A 20,806-nucleotide genomic window follows, 5' to 3' on the forward strand; every position below is an offset into this window, starting at 1 on the left:
GTGTTAACTTACTACTTACACTACCATATTCTTTTTTGATTGATTTTGTTAATGAACAATTGAAAACATAAATTATACAGATGAGGTCACATTACTATACATATTATAATACATTTATAGTGGCGCAATAGAGCTATTGAAAGCGTTTATGGTGTTTCTTTCCGAAAACAAAACATTTCTTATATTTTTGATGAAAATTAGGCTAAGTAGATACATAATATTAATTTTCAAGCACATCAATAATAGGAAAATAGTTGTTCAGAAACACGATAAATGTTTTCAGCAGTTCCAATGCGCACATCTTTACGGCTATAGCCAAAAGTTGACTTCGAATTATTCAAGTTTTACACAGAAATTGAAACTTTCAGATTTCAGTTCACAATGTTATGAAGAGTAAGTTACCAAGAGTTGCAGTTACTTTTACTTACTCTCGTAGTGAACACCATCACTGTAAAACTATTTTAATAGGCTGCAGTTTTTTTACAATATTTTAATGTGTTCAAGCGTCATAATCCGAAGTTAACTTCTGGCTACTACTAGAGAATCTACGACAATTTATTGCGAATGACTTGCAGACATTTTTAGATACAACTATCGAGCTGAGTGCGTATTAATTCTTGTCTTAGCGTATTTATTACCTTTTAGGAAAATTCATTAACCATACGTATATGTGAGTTATAAATGCAGACATATTACCTACTTCGAAATTTTAACAATACATAAAACTAACTGATTACAATTTACATTGGCGCATCCTTGCACCATTAATGACACACCACCTTATTCGCTATTAACTGGGATGGTTTATAAACCGCACGTTAGGTAAATGTTTTTCTGCTATTGTCTTTTCATATTAATTTACCAATAAAAACATGAACTGAAAACTTAATTCATTGCTGAGTATACACGTGACACGCCTTAATTTAAGTACCATTTCTGGTACGTATATTAAGGTACATATGACATATACACATAATAATGAGGGTAAAGAAAGGTAATTAAGCAGATAAACCATTTTCTAAGTCACAAAAAGTACACATTTAATAGGTAGATAACACAAGGCAAGAATTTGCTACACCCGAACTCGGAGCTGCATCTAAAAATGTGAACCCATCGCGTCTATCTCAGCGTATGCCACATGGCCACAGCCTTGCGGGTTTCCTGGGCCATCTGTGCCCAGTGCCGGCCTTCTGCCGCAGGTTCAGCCGCGCCCACGCAACACCAACCCACCACTAAGTTGTTGCTACCCCCTGTTACTACGCAGATCTGGAAGTTGATTGATACAAAATTATTACATCACGAAAAAAATGTGATAAAATAAGAGTAGGTAGGTATTACGACGAAGGGTAGTATAGGCTAGTATCTAATCTGTGATATAGGTTGGCAATTGGCATTTATAATCACAACACTTCTGGAAAGATTTTGTGTAAGAGTTGAGAAATGGTAAAAAAAATAACTGTATCTATCGAGTAGGTAATGTCTACCTACTTATGCATAATTTGTAGGTTAGATCGAACCTTGAGCTCTCTGATTTTAATATTGATTTCAAAATCGTAAACAAAAAATATTGGATTATTTAAAAATAGAAAGTTAGTAATAGTTAAATAAGTTAAATGTTATACGCACCTCCACCGAAGCTTCTTGAAGGTTGGAAGAAGAGAGACTGAAAGAAAGTGCCTCGTTCCAAACGGGGTTGTTTATCTCCTTTCTGTTCGTTTTCTTCTTTTTTACACGTTTGCCATTCACCAATAAATACACCTTCACGTACACATCTGCAACATATTTGTTAATATTTGAATTGACGGATTTGATTTGTATGAATCATGTTTTTCTAATGCAGTAGGTATTTTATACTCTGTCTGAAAATTCAGCCTTCTATTCAGTAATCTGCGTACCTATCTGTTAAAACATAATGAGGTAGTAAGCTTCCAGTTTTATTACCTTTATAAGTCAGGAGTAACAACTTTGTTTTAACTTGTTATTGTCTTTTTATTGTTTAAATTATAGATCAATATGTACATTTAGAGATTTTTCAAAAAGACAAAGTGAATAAAGATAATTGTGTTGAGTCTTATTTTAACTGCGCACTTTATACACGCAGCAGTTTTTAAATCTCAAATATTCCAAACTTACCCAGAGCATCTTTGCCTTCTTGCGGTGGCAGAAGGTTGCGAGCCTTCAGAACGACCACTGTAAGTCGTTCAGCGGAAGGCAAGTACGATAGACTCAGGAGTAGTTCCTGTAGCTCTTCTGGTGGACGTCTTTCGCGAGACAGTTCGGCCCATACTTCTGCACCACCCGCTACTTCCACCTTTGAGAGTGGGATTTTTGCAGATCCCATCACTTCGTTTCGGGAGAACCTGTGGATAGTAAAATATAATAGTAGTTTTTCATGGAAATTTACATTCTGTTTATTGGTAAATGCCCTTTTTATTTTTAATCTTTGGTACTTCTACTCTTTCTTCTATAATTGCTAATAGTAGGTATCTATTATAATTGATTACTTAACTAGTCTGAAATTTAATTATCGCAATGCTGACACTGTATCTGTTGTAAACGACAAAACAAAAACCGTTGAACCCGCCAGCCTCGCAAGGTCGTTTTATTTTCTTACCTATCATAATCAAACACTTGCAACAGCAGTGTCTTGTCGCACAGATCGTCATGTGACACGGGGAACTTGAAGTGCTGGTCAAAGAACGGGTTCGCCTCGTTCCTGTGCACGCGCGTCTGGCGCACGCGCGTGTCCACTTCGGGCGCCAGGCTCACGCGCACGTACGGGTCGTTGAATCCGCCCGCCTCGTAGCCCGCTAGGTCGTGCGCTGGAGGGGTTATATTATGTTAATATACCTACGTTATGATTTTATATTTTTTCTTTTGTTGGAATTAATATGTATGAACGATAAAAGTTTAATTGTTTACTTTTTAAAGTACATCTGTATATAATAAGATTGATTTTTTACAAAAATAAATGGTGACGTATATAAACCAACATGATAATTTCTTATAAAAATCTAACTACCTCATAAAAAGCTACGAATAAAAATAACTACATATTATGTACTGCGTATAACAAATATTTACCTTCAATTAGATGGACTTCCAGATCAGACCGATCGAAGTCGTACTTCAGTCGTAAATGGATCCTGCCCAGCGAGGGTCCAGGGCCCTCCAGCTCTATAACTAGCGGGGCCTCCCTTTTCGTGTACAGGTCTGGTTGGAGCGCTCCCAGGGAACTGATCGTTGCTCCACCGCCAGGGCTCAGGGGCCCCACTCCGCTACTGCTTTCCACGAGCGAGTTGCTCCGGTCTATTCTTCTGGAAAAAAGCAATTGTATCTTATGTCACTGTAAAATCAATAAAGATACCTAAATTAACATACATTTCTGAGTTGAAACAGTTTAAGTTCTTAATGAATTTCGTTGCATTGCATTTGGCCCTACTAATTGTCAAGATTAGGTACCTATTATGATTTAAAATAATTATAATTGAACCAGTTGAAGATAAGAACACCCATCTATGCCTATCTAGTAACAATGTTACTTATTATAAATAATATATAGTTAATTTCTGATGGAAGTAATTTTAAGTTTAAGGTAAAGGTAGGTAACCTATAAATGGGATCGCACGAAGAAGGGTTCTACGATATCCTTAACTATCGAATAGACATGAAAACTATGGCAACTATTATTATTATGGAGCTGATCTCCTTTATAGTTTCCCTAACTATCTAGATTCTAGAGTCTGCTTTAGGAAACTTTAACATGATAGTTTAGATCTTTATTCAGTTTTATACAAAAGTAAGTAAACGTACTTAATACGTTTTGTAATAATTATTATCAAACGTATTTTCATATAAGGGTACTAAGAAGGTAAGTACTTACCTGCACTTTGTATATATCTAATTATCTTACCAGAAAAAGGCGTTTGCGTATTACAAACCTATCTATAAGCTTTCAGCAAGGCGTTTTCCCTAATCCTCTAAAACGATCGATCATTACACCAATATATAAGAGCGGCAGCAAAAGTGATCTCAATAACTACAGACCGATTTCTGTCTTATCCTGTATTTCAAAGGTCCTAGAAAAACTATTAAACATCAGATTACTTAACTATCTTAATAAATTCAACATACTAGCAAACAACCAATACGGTTTCAGATCTGGAAGATGCACAGAGGATGCCATTACTGCCTTAAGCACACACATAGTTGACAAATTAGACGTAAAAGACAAATGCCTTACTGTCTTCCTTGATCTTAAGAAGGCATTTGACACAGTTTCGGTTCATTTACTTATAAATAAATTAGAAAAGATAGGTATTAGAGGAACTCCACTAAAATTATTTAAAGACTACCTACAAAATCGTTCACAAAAGACTAAAATTGGACAATACTACAGCGATGACACAGATATAACAACTGGAGTTCCCCAGGGAAGTGTTTTGGGCCCTACTCTCTTTTTAGTATACATAAACAGCCTCTGTAAACTAAAATTAGATGATGCAAAAATTTACTCATACGCTGATGACACCGCAGTAGTATTTTCGGAGAAATCATGGGATGCCGTTCGACAGAAAGCTGAAGTAGGTCTATCAAAAATTGCTACGTGGTTACAATCTAATCTTCTCACATTAAACGCAACCAAATCAAACTACATTTGCTTTTCAATAACTAAAAAAACTCAACCTTCTAACAACTTTAGTATTCAAATCCACAACCAATGTAATCTTACTACATGCCATTGTCCTTACATAAATAGAGTCACCTCAGCGAAATATCTGGGAATACAAATTGACGAAAGATTGTCCTGGCATCCGCAAATAGATTTAATAACATCCAGAATTAGGAAGATAACATGGACTTTTAAAACACTTCGCCATGTTGCTGATAAGGATTTGCTAAACAAAATATATGTGACACTAGCGCAATCAATTTTAACCTATTGTATACCGGTCTGGGGCGGAGCCACAAAAACAAAACTTTTGGAAGTAGAACGTGCACAACGTGCTTTAATAAAGGTTATGCATTTTAAACCATACAAATATTCTACTGAACTCCTTTACTCCACAACGGGCCTACTATCTGTACGCAAATTATATATTCTTGCAACTATCCTAAAAAAACATAAGGCTACTACATATGACCCTAACATAACGAATCGTAGAAGAAGAGACATTATTCCACTATTTCATAAAACGAACACATCATTTAGTAAGCGTCAGTACAATAGACAGTCAGAAATTTTATACAAAAATGTAAATAAAATTTTAAATATATATGGAAATCGATATAACGAATGTAAAAAACATACCTTAAAATGGCTTAAAGAAATTAGTTATACAGAAGCAGAAGACATTTTAAAAACATGTAAATAGTAGGGAGTAAAATGAAGATGTTAAATAAAAAAAAAAAAAAATCACATTTCTTAATTTCTTACGTACATTACACAAACAATAACATGCGAACACACATACACCCACACACACTCACACACGCACTCACACACACACTCACACACACACACACACACATCCATTCTACCAATTTTTAGAGTATTTTTATTTTTATGTATTACCTTATTTTTTAAGCTTTCTTTTAATTTGTTAATGCCTAGTAATTGTTATGGAAGAGAAGCGCCTTCTAACACAAGTGAAATTTGTCACTTAAATGAAGGCACTTACCTCCAACCCGAGATGAAAACTTGTTTAAAAGAAATAAACAATTTTTATTTTTTTTATTTATATTTACAAACCGAGTGCCTAAAGCTTTTGAAGTGTGTTTAGTTAACCGACATTGTTTATGAATTACAATTACAATTACACCACGCTCTATTTATATAATATTTTAAAGTATGTATCACTAAAAATAAAAATTACATCTTTAAAGAAGAAACCATAATAATGGATCGTGAATTGAAATTGAGTAGGCAATAAAATAATATGGGACACGATACGTAGGTACCTATCTGTTACAACCTATACATCGCACGTAATGATTCATATCGATGTTGGATTATTACATATTTGACCTTTCAGTGAACCCATGAACTATCGCAAAGATCCGTTAATATTAAGACTTAAACGAGCTTCATATACTAATCATATTACTATCTTAACTATAAAGCACATTCCCTGCATATTGATCAAAATATAATGAGATAGTAATTTAAAATAATATGTTTGAAAAAAAAAAAAAACATTCAGTATACTCGAAAATAATTCACGTTGCTTTTAATATTTAAATAGTTATAATGTTCTATCTATAGATATGTGTTATAACACGAAAAGTTTTGATAGCCTCTGAAAGCGCAGACGGGTGTTAAGGCTGTTTAATATTTAAGCTAGTCAGACCAAGTTGAGTTCATTTTTCATAACGTATAGTGCCTACCAATGTCCTTCAGACCTATTAAATTATTCAAATATCATGTAAACTGTTGACAGTAGGCCCAGGGGGCATATAATTTGCAGCGAAATCAAGTGATCAAAGTATAAGCTACTCATTTTCTCCATAATGAGAGGAAGATAATTATTATCCTGCAATATCCGGTCTATCTAATTAGTTTTTGTTGGATGGCTTGGGCGTTTCCAAAGATAAACCCGTAATGAGTTGAAAGATTTGTTTAGGCATAAACTGAAGACCAGAAAATAACTACTTAATACGTCATAGTTTTTCATACCAATCATATTATATAGAAATTATTAGATTTAGGACACAAACAATTTAGTTCTTGATTCAGTCGGAAATTGAACGTAATAATCATAGACTAATTATCTCGACTCTCGAGATAGAAATTATCAACGATAGAATACTTGTACATTTAGTATTCGTTATTTAATCTAAATAATCAAACCGCCGCAAATACTTATGTAGATCGACAGAATTTGATTAAAAACAGAGGCGCTCGCATAAAAGTGAAAAACAAATTGAAATACTTATCAAAGTGGTAAAGCGAAAGCAATTATCGGATTAAATGACTATATCGATTGTGTACATCGGAAAAGTGTCGAGTTTGTAGTGTCGGAAAGAGGTGTCACCGGTGGTGGGAGGGGAGGCAAATTGAGTTTGCTTCAATTTGTGGAGCCCGGCGCGCGGCACGCCCGCACCAGATTGATTCCGTAGGACCTTTGTTAAAATATACCAAATTCAAAATTGACGTCTCCGTTTTTAAATTGCAGGAAGGGACGGCTATTTGTGGAACCCGATTGAAAATCGGATAAATTGGGCCACCTAGTTTGGATGCTTCTACGTTTACCTATGTAAAGTCATGGTACTTATTTATTAATAATTTTAACAGTTCATATTTAGTTTGACTGGTAAAGTAGTAAATAATTCAAATAGTCATCCTGTTATATTGTGACATTATGTTCTAGCTGATTGAAAATGAAATTTAGCTGATACCTAGCTAAAATTGTGTATCACGAGATTGCTTGCTACATAACGCTACGCAGCTATTCATCTACAAGGTGCTACGTACTACGTACGCTACATGCTCGTAGGTAGAATTCATTGTTCATTTTATTATGCAATATAAGTTTTTTAATTACTTGCCCTGCAAGAATATTAAAATAACATATACCAGGAAAAAGCTCTTTAGCTTTAACTAACATTAATTTCATAATTTATTAACAAAGAACTGAAAAATGAAGCACTATTATTTTCCACGTAATAATATTCTTGCTTCGCTACAAAGCTAAACATATAAAAGTTACATTGCATTTTAATATGAACATTGAACAATGAATAGAATATCACTAAAAAGATCCTTTATATAACTGAATCTAGGTAATGATAAATGTTATCTTAGTCTACAGATAAATTCCCATAAAACACAATATGAAGGATATTGAAAGTCTGTTTTTCGTAAGTTACGTATAACCGATAGCAAAAGTTATGTTTATGTGGTATTTCATATCGATCCCGTATTTTCGGGTAAACAACTAAACGCCTTGCTGGTGGCTACATAAAGCCTTTTATACCCTTACAGGAAATTCTATGTCGAAGTGTGATAAACGTCACAAATAAATATGTGAACATGTATCATCTTTTTAATATTAAATTTACATTATATCGATATAGTACGTAAACTATTTAAACAATATTATATATACTACGTAATACACATATTTTATTACTAAAACTTAATAAATGTCACATTAAAATAACTATAATATTATCGGTATAACACGACCGATTTAGAGACATACGTGGGTAGGTAGGTAGTAGAAGCTTCGAAACGGTCGTAAAGGTTAACTGTAATTTAATTGTCCATTCAGTAAATAAGTGACCCAATTCGATGATATCGTCCATGTACAAAATAGCTGAAAGTCCGATCCTTGTTCCTCGTTATTCTTTTAATTTATTCCGTGCATTTTCTCTGTAACGGCGCGGCCTTTTGCTTTGAGTGACAGCAACTGTATTAAAACACTAATTAATCTTGTATTATCGTGGGTTTTCAAGACATGCAGATTGCAAAATTTATAACGAAGGTTTCTTTTCATGTATAATATGTGAAAATACGTCTAGTACAGATCTTTATCGAAACTTTGATTTTCGAACACTTTAAGAAAGGCCACGTATACCTACGTCTTTGATAAAAACAAGTACATAAAAAATAACGTAGGTAAGATTCCATACCTACTATTAGTAATCTCATAAAGTAAAAATATATTTTCGTTTTTTGTTTTAAGTAACGAGGAACTAGTAGTTCAATTACAAAAATAATGTTATCGTTAGAAAGCTACTACTATATCTTTACTTACATCTAGGCTTTTTTATTAATAATCTCATAAAAAAAATCTAATTTCACACACCACGGCGGCATAATCAGCTGCGACCAGCATCTTGACGGCGCTGGCTCGTCGGCCAGCGACACTCCAGTGACCCGTGGGCCAGCGACGCCACGCGCACGTCTAGCGACCCCACGCACAGCGTGGCCCTCTGATACCGGCTTAAAGCGTGCTCTCTTATTTCTCACATACCTCGGTGGCATAAGCAATGGTGACAAGCATCTCGGTGGCGCGTGCCTAGGGCTTGACGGCGCTGGTGTATCAGCCAACGACGCTAGCGACCCGTGGGCCAGCGGCGCTGCGCGGACGTCCAGCGACGCGGCTCGCAGCGGGGAGGGGGAGCGGGGCACGCTAATACCCGCTTCTAGCGTGCGACCGTCTGGTGCGAATGTGCGTATCGCTGGCGAGGAACCGCGGTGACTCTGCAATTATAATAAAGAAAATGCTCAATTTAGTGAAAAAAAAACTATGTGATTCACATAAATTTTGACACCGTTATCGAGACGTCTTATAGCAGTACTTATTTCAGTTACAACAGGAGTGGCTATAGGAGTCGTCCAGCACCGTCACTTTCCTATACTGGAATTAGTCCTGCTTTAAGATGTCACGTTACTTTTATAGAAAAGAGAAGAAAGGAAGTTACAGTCTTAAAAAGCCATTGCCTGAAGTAAACAACCTTTATCGTACCTTTGATTGATTCAGATGGATTGAAGAAGCAATATCTTGAAATTTGACCCTTTTAATTTTTAAGTTAGGGTCAAGGTTTCATCTCGTACTTTATTTTTAATACATCAATATTATCTGGAAATATTTTTACGAGAGAACAAAGAAGAGAATTTCTGATACCTACTGCCTTAAAATATATATTATAGAGCCAATAACTTTGCGATGATGATGCAGAATTAAATATTGCAATATACTTACGAAGTCATTTAGACGATGAAGTTTTGATTCTCATATGTAGACAATAGACATATCAATTCATATGTGTTGTTAAAAGTTACCTACATTACATGAAGCAGAGAATTTCCTAGATCTTACATAACAAATACAAGAAAATGCAAAGCTACTGAAATTGCTATAAACATAAGTTCAAACATTTGGTTCGATATAACCTTTGTGAGCGAGCTGAAGCGAATCGAAGGAGCATTCGATTATAGGTGTGCATTCCATGATTCCATACATAGAGTACCGCTCGTGTTGGTGACATGAGACATTTGCTCGCTCCACTGCGAACAGTGGAATACGAGCTGAAGGAATATTGAACTTGGAAATATCCTGCACTCAAATATAATGTTTGAGTGGGTGGTATAGGTGAGAGATATAATATTAAGCTTATTCTTCTTATTGGTTTTATAATACGATTATTTGTATTGTGCTATAATTTTGACCTTTATGTTATCGTTCAGCAGTTTACGTTAAGTAAAATATCGTGAAAAATAAACAACAATGATTTAAAATGGACTTAAAAAAACGATTTACCTACTCTACACTACCTACAGAGATACCTAGGTCATTAATAAATTGCCTTTGAAATACGCTGTACGTTCTTTTATTTCCACAAGGACATTTAAATAATATTTTCTTAATACTATATGTATTAAGGTGCAAAGAGCTGCGCTGGTGCAAATATTCTCAACATTAAATTGCAAGTAGCAACTGTTATATTAAACATTACTGCAAACCGAGCTACGAACATTTCAGTGACAGTTCCCAGAAGTTTCAGTTATTTATACAGTCACATAAACCATCTGCTAAAACTTTAGTTTGTTGGAGAAACGTGAAACAGGTTATAGAATAAATAATATTTTAGTCCGAATATATATTTTCATTTAAAACAACAGGAATGTTAAAATCGCTGAATGGCAAAATGGATACGATATTGGTCGTTGCTGACATACGTGGTTCCGCAGTTTAATTAAAACGTGAAAACTGATTTTTGTGCTGTTCTATTTTGCAATAAAATGCAGCAAACAATTCGCTGATATTAAGCACAAATGAGTAATGGATATTTGGAACATACGAGGTTGATTGATAGCTGATGGTCGTACTGGTCGCACCTCGCGTGTCGATTGCTCGGTTTTAGATATGCAAGTCATGATTAATTGTATTTGCTCACTGCGAGCCCACTGCAGTATCATATCATTGTTTGCAGTTTGCCACGTAAATACATTATTGGAAACTGGAACATTGTTATTTAGTTTAAAGCTTCTGGTATATACACCTATATATTGTATTGTGATTGGTAGTGATTAAATTACGGGTCTTTATGACGTTACATTAATTTGTATAGTCAAAGCGGAAGAATAACAAAAATATCAAAAAATTATAAACTAATGAAAATTGTGGATTTTCCTTAAAGTTTCAGTTTGTCGACTTTCTCAAAATTATTTATATTCTAGGAATATTGCAAGATGCAAGATACAAGATTTTGTATACGCTTCTAATAACATTGCATTATTCCTAGGATAGACGTTTATAATTTATACAGTTAAAGGTAAAGTTACTATTGCATCGTTGACAGAGAAACAAAGCGATGCAGTTTGCTATAGATTGTAAAGTTGTTGTTAGTTGATAAGAGCTTTAGATAGCCAAGGGATTAAGGAGTAACGGCCAGCGTCCGACAGTACAGCTTACCGGTGAAATATGCATAGTTTAATTTGAAGTTTGTTGCAGTTAAATACAAGGATATCCCAAGGTATTAAAATAGATGATTACAGTCTTGTCAGTTTTGTAGGAAAACTAGGTAATAAGGAGGATTTTCAAGTGTTTGGATTTTCACGCGTATACGTTTTATAATGACAGTATTAAACGGGCTTTATTTATTGTACTGAATCAGGTAATCTTCCTTTTTATATAACATCTTTTTTTTAAATTTCTCAAAACTAAATAGTGAACATCTGACACACACAAAAGCCGTCACTCGCCCCATAAATATTAGAACACTCGATGAAAACGCATAGCCAATTCTCTAGAGTCAAATCCGAAATTCCATCTAACAGTCCTTTATGAAATGTCCTTGGCACAAGTTGACCTGTATTTGAGCTTATTATAAATTCTCTCTATATTGCGTAGCTATACTCTATACCAATGCTTCATGGAGAACATATTCGTCTGCCGAATTAACTCGTATAACATTTGATGGATAATTAGATCTCATATCGTGGTAATATTGTTTGGGAGGCATCATTAGTATGATGTTAGAGCTAATGAGGACTATGAACTCTAAGAATATAGGGACAGAATATAATGAAAATAGTCGAGAAAAATCTAACGTATCCGAAAGAAATATGCTTTTAGTCCGTTATCAATTTTAATGGCTGGAATAATATTAATAATTATGTAGTAGCTAGCAGCGGTTAAGCCATTATAACACACATTCATTAAAACATACATACATCTGACGACGCGGTTGGCGCAGTGGTAAAGTAACTACCTACTGAGCCGACGGTCCCGGGTTCGATCCCCGGTCAGGGCAAATATTTGTGTGATGAACTCAATTATTTGTTCTTGGGTCTGGGTGTTATTATCTATATATGTATTTATTAAATATTATATTTATCGTCGCCTAGTACCCACAACACAAGCCTTAATTGAGCTTACTGTGGGACTAGGTCGATTTGTGTAATAATGTCCTATAATATTTATTTATTTATTTATATTTATCTGTTATAAAGCATTTGAATCATTGAATGCCATAAAATCAAAATATGAAATTCAACATACATCCGTAATGGTGTAAGTTCAGAATCAATCGTTATGGTTTATAAATACGTAATATCAATAGCATGTATTATTGTTTTATAACATTCTTTATTACGGCTTATTATTATTAATACCGGTTAGTAATTATTAATTGTTCACCAAAGGTGACATTTTAACAGCGAATATACATCCTTATTAAAATGTATACCTACAGTTAGTTGAACTTATCAAATTAAAAGTCAGAATAATTACACTGAGTATTATCAACTACTAACTGATTTTCAATGCTAATAATTTATGTTTTAATTTCATAACGTAATATTTTTCTACTGTAAAAGTAGGTAGGTATATCGAATACTTTTATTTTGTTCTATAATACTTATATCCAATTCGTAGCACATATTTTTCACATCGTCGGTACCGTATAGAGTCTATTTCAGTGAGTGTATATTGCGTTTATCTTCAGTTGAAAATGGCTTTTTATTTTCTTTGTTCTATGTATATATTTTAACTTTAAATGATAGTAGGTTTGCATTGAGATACATTTTTTTGTATTTGTAATTTGGTTAGTGTTAATAAGTGTAAGGGCCGATTTTTTAATCATTGGTTAAAACTTACCCGTCCAATAAAGTATTACACGATAATATTAAAATGTCACTTGTAAACTGTCAATTGCATGCAATAAGAATACATTTTGAAATGGTAGTTTAATACGTTATTCGACGAATAAGTTTTTTGATTGAAAAATCAGCCCTAAATATAATAAAATTTCATAAAAATCGTAAGAGTGTAGGTATTTAAAAGCTTCCTTCCAGTTTAATTTTATTGTTGTCAATTCTGTTTATAAATAATTTTATAATACTGTAATTACTAATAAATAATTTTATATATACCAACTTGCTCTTAATAATGGTGATACTAACTTATTTTTTAGGAAGCTCAAAGGTCTACATAACTCAAAGTATTTGTTCGCAATAAAAGTTATTCTGTTATTGTAATGAACTGCGAAACTTTTGTATTTTATTATTTTTATTTTATTTATTAATATTTGGGAAACAAACAATACTATAACTCTTGAGTATGCTTATACAGAAAGTAAGAGGCAAATACATTATTATATGAGCTAAATTTCTCACAGAATGATAATATGCACAAGTTTAAGGTTTCATGCAAAATATAAATATCTTAATAAGGTATATAGAGTCTGTTGATAGAGATGTCTACGACTTCAATTGCATGAAAGTCTAAAAAAATCATACCGTATTAAAATAAGCATCTCTTCATCCTCTTCTATCCTTCGAAAGTCCAATTGAACTCGAATTAACACAGATAATTAATCATTCTTAAATAAAACCACGAAAATTTCTTATAAAAACATAAAGTTAAAAAGACTTAGTTACTAAGTTAGTATCAACTTCAACGTTATTTCCACAAATTTAATATACTAATAGATACTCACACATATACTTATAGATACTCATAGGTACACATAGATACTCATAAATTACTAGCTTTCCACCCGCGGCTTTGCCCGCGCTGTCAAAGAAAAACCCGCATAGTTCCCGTTCCCGTGGGATTTCCGGGATAAAACCTATCCTATGTCCCGGTGTAAAAAGTAGCCTATGTCCTTTCTCGGGTTTCAAAATATCTCTATACAAAATTTCATGCAAATTAGTTCAGTAGTTAAGGCGTGATTGAGTAACAGACAGACAGACAGAGTTACTTTCGCATTTATAATATTAGTATGGATTATAGATACACTTAGATAACCGTAAATACACAGGTTCTCAAAGATACTCATAAATACTCATAGATACTTACAGTAGCTCTCGAAGTGCCGCTATCCAGGCTGCTCTGTGAGGAGATCGAGGGGGTGCGGGCGAGTCTTGCGTGCGGGAGCGACGTTGCCGTGCGCGTCTCACTCAGGGGCTGGATCCGACAGTGCTCCTTGGGTATCAGCATTTCCTGTAAGAGTGGAATAGGTTATATGGGAACACTAATAGAAGTAGTATTAAGTGGTTGCCGTGCACATACTTTATCCTATGGTATTGGAAGTAAACGTGTGTAAAGTATGTCTTTATTGTAGCGTAGTGGTTAATGAATTTCGAATCCTTACAATATTGTATATGATATTAGTAAGATGTGAAAGTTTGTGAAAAATATATGGATGTTTGTTACTCTTTCGTACAGAAACCGCTGATCGGATCAGTATACTATTTGATACAAAGATAGATAATCTCTGTATCAAATCAGACTGTAAAATAAAATACTGATCCGGTTTGGATAAGCACATAGGCCACTTTCTATCCAGATACCTAACGAGTGAAAGCACGGGCTTCAGCTAGTATGGTGGTAAATGCTTACAAATCTTAAGATACCGTAGAATAAACAGTGTCAACAGCTATGCAAATATAGTTCTTGAAGTATAGTTCCGAAGAAAGTGCGAAGTCAAGCGCTTCAATCACAATCGTTGCACTTTTTGTTACGCTTCAGTGAGTTTATCGTCTCAACTTGTCCAACAAAGTGGAAACTTACTTGTCTTCCACCTGATTAGATAATTCCGTAACAAAAACGTATCGTTTGCTACCCGATGTCTAAACCATTTTGTACGTGGAAAAAACATGCTTACAAGATAAACTTACGCCAAGCGACTAATAAATTGTTTTAGAGGTTAAATTATGCGTTAAGAAAAGAAACCCATTCCTCTTTTCGGTCTATAAATTAGCCCCATTACCATTTATAGATCTTTGTCGTCAGCATGTCTACTCATTTACCTAGCATTAGAAAAAGGTTCAGTTGAGCCAAGACTTTTATTTCAAACATAAAACCTAACCAATTAGAAGAAGTGGGCCAAAGCCATTTCCTTTTGATGAGAATGTAAAATAGTGAAAACACGATGTTGAAGGAAATAAAAGTATCCAACTTCCTTTAAGAACGGATAGTAATAAAAGCGATAAGAGAACCTCCTCATTTGTGCTTTTCAGACAAATAGGTACAACTTTTGTGTTTACTCTCACACTCAAGGCTTCGTCAACGTTAAGATTGTAGGTATGGTACGGGATCTACCAACGTTTTAAAAAAAGTCATTTTAGTATACTTAGTTGGGTTTTTGATATGCTGTTTCTCTTGCTATTTCGGTTAGAGTCCGGGCTGTCTGGCTGGCGGTAGTGGTTGCGTTTATTAGTGCACATCTTATCTGCACAGGAAGATATAATTAACTTAAGTCATTTTTAACGCGTAATTTTTAATCTTTTGCCTTTAGATAAATCCATCAGACATAATTTTTTTATTGCAAGACGTTTTATTCCTTGTTAAATGGGTGCCATACGCAATTTTTTATTAAAAATAATTAAAATGTTATCGAAATAAGTGAAATTACATCAACATGAGTCCGCTTAAAAGATAAGTAACTAATAACTTTATTACTTATATTATATTATCCTTTTTGAATACTTATATTAAATAATTAGTAAACTAATATTTTTAATAGATGCTTTCATATTTATTACACTTTTGGATATTAATATGAATTTGATGATATGTATTTGGTTTTTATCAAGTTTACATTTAACGTCCTATTTGAGGTTCGTTGGGGAAAGGAGGCACCATGGTAGATTGTTGCAAAAAAATTGTAAATAGTAAAATGAATATTATACATAGTATAAGTAACACAGTGATTACCTATCCTTCACGGGGACTCATGTTGATGGAATTTCACTTATTTCGATGATATTTTAATTATTTTGAAATAAAAATTGTGTCTGGCACCTATTTTACAACGAAAAAAACGTCTTGCAATAAAAAATGTATGTCTGATGGATCTATCTAAAGGCAAAGGATTAAAAATTACGCGTTAAAAAATGGCTTTAAATTAAGGATATTTTCCTGTGCAGATAAGATGCGCACTAATAAACGCAACCATTGCGGCCAGCCAGACAGCCCGGAATATAACCGAAATAGCAAGAGGAACAGCATATTAAAGAACCAACTATACTAAAATTCTCTCTTGTCAACGTTGATACCTCCTATACGAGTAACAGTGTGCGGTTTCCTACCGTCTCCGTAAATCTTAGCCTTTATGTTTAGGTCTGAATTACTGAAATGTTCTTGCAAAACTTACATGATTCATGGTTTACCTAGAATGCACATAACAATGCCATTTGAAAACAATTTTACCTTGAACTAAGACGTTTGATATGGAATGTTTTCACGGGGAGTATTAGTGAAATAAAATTGATGATAGATACGCACACTTTACATAAATATTCGCATCAGTATACATAGATTATTATTATTGATATAGAACTAGATTTTATATCACTACACTAGTATTGAAAGCGGTTTTGAGGTGTACTAAGTACTACCTACCTTCACCTAGGACTATTATGCAAATTTGTCTGTATCAAATTATATAAAATACATTAAATGTCTTATTAACGTTATTATGTTTCGATCAAATCAAACACAAATATTTCGACGTCTCTATTATCATGATTACTATGTTTTGATTATCTTGATGTCACTATTGATTGTACAATGTACATTATAAATGAAATATGAATGCTTTAAGATTTTTTTCAATAAGTCGGATAAGATATTATTATAATATTTACTTGATGTGTTAGAATATCATATTCTTAATGTTAACTACATGAAGATCATTTATGTCGGCCGAATACATTTATTTCCTTTTACTTAGTTTGGGTTTAAAATTTTAATACCTACTAATTATCAAATTGTCAGATTTAAGTTAAAAAACTTTTTTTTCGTTTGCCTTTCCATATATTATATTATATTTTACAATTTCTCTCTGTGGTGCACAATAGAGAATTTTTGATAGATTGATTGAATCTACCGAAATTTTATGTGATATAAGTTCATGCAACAGCTATAGATTACTTTAATACATAATATAACTTTAGTACTTTACAAGCACAGCCGCGGGTGATAATCTAGTAACATACAGATAATCTTTCCACGCCCACCTGCTATCAGAACTGCAATATTCAACAAACCGTAGCTGGATCAACCTAAGCCCTAGTCATAAGTGCGCTCTACGTATTATGAGATGCACTTCACTTAAATATATGAATATTACAGCCAGCTCACGTATACAGGAGATATCCTGCATCCTGTGTTTGAGGAGTTCATATTGTAATCGTATCGTTTTTATATACGCGATACATGTACACTTTATATACATACTTAGTTTTGTATCTATTCACTTACTTACTAATATTATACAGCTGAAGAGTATGTTTCTTTGAACGCGCTAATCTCAGGAACTACTGGTCCGATTTGAAAAATTATTTCGGTGTTAGATAGTCCATTTATCAAGGAAGGCTATATAATCTATATATTATCATACTAAGACCAAAACGCGGAGCAATGCGGGTGAAACTGCAGGGAACAGCTAGTGGTAAATATAATTGGGTTTATGCACTATGCATTATCAATACATCTTAGCATTTAATGCATCATGCATTGAAACCTCTTTATTAGTTCATCTTTAAATTTTACTCGTGTGCTTTGATATTATCTATCAACTACCCACGCTGGTTTAAAATATCTGACTTCATTATTTCCTGCAAGTAAGTAAAGCGGAAATTAAGACAGGATAAAATGTACGGCAGCTATTTGCTTTTGCAAAACTTATCCAACTATTTCATACATGTAGTACTTTTATTAAAAATATTTCATGTTCATTTCGTATTGGAAATGTACACTTTAATATTTTTCATTAAATTAAACGAGGACTAACGGCGTGCGGTTTCCATTTGAAATTAAATTAAATTTCCCCTGGCTTACTGCTCCTAAGCTTACACTATTAGATCTTGTAATCCTATAAGCTTTTATAAACATTGTATGGAAATTATTTGAACGTAGAATATTTTGCTTTTATTTTTATATCTATTTGTATGTTAACAGATAACCAAATGGCACGTTGTTACACAAATAAAGTACAATACTATGTTTGTGAAAGAATCAAGCTCCACAACAAAACATCGTATTTACCTACCGGCGAAGCTTTCGCGAATTCATCTAGTCTAATACAAAATTAAATGATTCGAGGCACATTAAAATAGGATCCGATAAACTTCGCCGTCGCAAGACAGCGCTCATAAAATATGTTAGTAGAATCAATACTTCTAACTACAGGCTCTCGAAGCCCACTGACATTGGTCGTGTCTACTGTAAACCAGCAATAATGGATATCCGATGGCTCTCATTGATCTCATTGGAAACAAGGCAATTCAATTTGCATTGTTCACGTTATGTACACTTGTTTGCGAACTGAAAAACACCAGTATTGAAAATAAAAGAAAACATTCCGCTGCGTCGTATCGAGGCAAATTGAAATACCGATACATCTCATCCGCTGACATTTACATTTACCGTACCTTTTATACTTTATCTAATGTTCGTGAAAATATATAAAAGAGAGGAAATAGACATGAAATAATTCTCGACGGACGACGTAGAAGCAATTTGTACTAATAATATCTACTGATCACAATCAATATGTAGATTATAGGTATATTTATGATATCGTTGATGAATATCGTGCTGTATTTCCTATGTTGGGAAAATGCTCTTTTAAATTCATCGTTAATTGTTTCCATACATTAAAAAAAAAAACAAAGTCTGCATAGTATCTTATACGTACACTAGGGCTTCCATGGGACTTGTCGTCTCCAAAGCTATCCGTGGAATTATGACTCTGCCCGCTACTAGCGCTGGAGGTCCGCTCTCTCGCCGCTCTGGCCCACGACTCGAGCCGCTTTTGCGCCGCCCAAACGCTCGGAGGACCCAAACCACTCATATTTACGTCTTAATATATAACTTAAAAACACATTTTATTGCTATCACTTCACTATTTGTCACTAAATACTAGATTCTCAGAAAATAATTGGTTATTCTTTGTTTAGGTCGGTTTTCGTTGTCGATTGGTTATTGATCTGTTATACTGTGGAATAATTTATGTATTATGGAGCTGGATAGAAGTTTATTGATAGCCACTTTTGTAGTTGTTAAGAATAAGAGCAAATAAATGTTTAGATGTTAAATGGAGATAGGTAAGATGGATGAGATCTGCGTTGCGAATGCTCTTGGGTAGGTAATGATAATCTCACATTTTATTTTTTAAAGTTTGCCTTATATCATTATCATACTGGTTAATTTTCAAAATCGGTTTTGTCGATATAACATTGATCCATTCCAAAAAAAGCCTACCGAATATGAAAGAATCACATCTTTCTTTATAAGTCACATATTATTTTATATTAAAACAGTGTAGCGTCAGAATTACAATACCCCACGCGTTATCGATAAGATTGAAGACTGGAGAAAAGTGAATTGGGATATTATTATATTTAGCTTGAAATTGCTTTTGGAGATAAAACCGTACTGGAGCGAGTCATTGGCCTCATGAAGAGAGAGTACAAAAGTTGGAAACTTCTTTACATATTACTGAAGTTCGTTGATTAGATTTGAGGCCCGGTCCACGCTTGCCAATTTAAGAGGCTTCATCCAAAATTAGCGAGACGAGTTTTTTTAAGTGATCATATTTTGTAATGTAGGTATTATGGTTAATTAAATTTATTTGCAAACTTTTATTAAATACGATTATAGAATAATGAAAGCTCCAGTGGTGCTCAAAATTTAGTACATGGAGGAAGAAAGAACAATATAAAAACAAAAGCAAGAAGTTTATTTTTGATGAGGGTGCCATTTAAAACCCGAAGCGGGCTAAAGAACTACAAACTTAGTTCTTGATGTAAAAGGAAAATCTGTAATTAAATTCTCATTTATCATTTCTGTAAGAATCTTGATCTAAATCTTTTGTTGCTAGAGAATTAATTATAGTTTGCAGACATATTAACAAAATAATGCATTGTTGAATAAATCGAATGATATTCAAATTAAATTATCCATAATCATGCTAATTAGTTAGCTTTTAGTTTCTTAATATCCCAGAAATTTTTTAATTGCGGATCAATTTATTAACAAAACACAAAGCTTTCATAATGTGTTAATATAATATTACTTTAGGTGACACATTATTATATTATATGGACGTTAAAAGTACATTTGAATTAGGTACTTTATTGCAATAACCCATATCGCTTTAGCCTTCGAAGCTAAGTGAACTCTCGTGTAGGTTTCTAGATGGATATGGAGAAAATGCACTCAATTACATTCAATTTTACTTAAAACATCTTTACAATGTACGAATTTATAATGAATAATTTTTCATTCATTCATTCAATGTATGAAAAATTATTCATTATAAATTCGTAAAATATAAAATAAGT

General features: G+C 33.5%; 1 protein-coding gene across 1 annotated transcript; it reads right to left on the reverse strand.

Annotated features, from left to right (window-relative positions):
- Positions 1-512: 512 nt before the first annotated feature.
- LOC123691992 (synaptotagmin-5-like) lies at positions 513-19,314 on the reverse strand. The gene is made up of 8 exons (XM_045636592.1): positions 19,159-19,314; positions 14,313-14,456; positions 8,979-9,208; positions 3,085-3,317; positions 2,615-2,822; positions 2,134-2,360; positions 1,627-1,772; positions 513-1,266 (listed from the first exon to the last, which is right to left on the reverse strand). The coding sequence occupies exons 1-8, from the start codon at positions 19,312-19,314 to the stop codon at positions 1,120-1,122; spliced, it is 1,491 nt and encodes a 496-aa protein (XP_045492548.1). The 3' UTR covers positions 513-1,119.
- Between the last annotated feature and the right edge of the window lie 1,492 nt (positions 19,315-20,806).

The sequence above is a fragment of the Colias croceus genome, chromosome 5 (assembly GCF_905220415.1).
Source record: "Colias croceus chromosome 5, ilColCroc2.1".
NCBI lineage: Eukaryota > Metazoa > Arthropoda > Insecta > Lepidoptera > Pieridae > Colias > Colias croceus.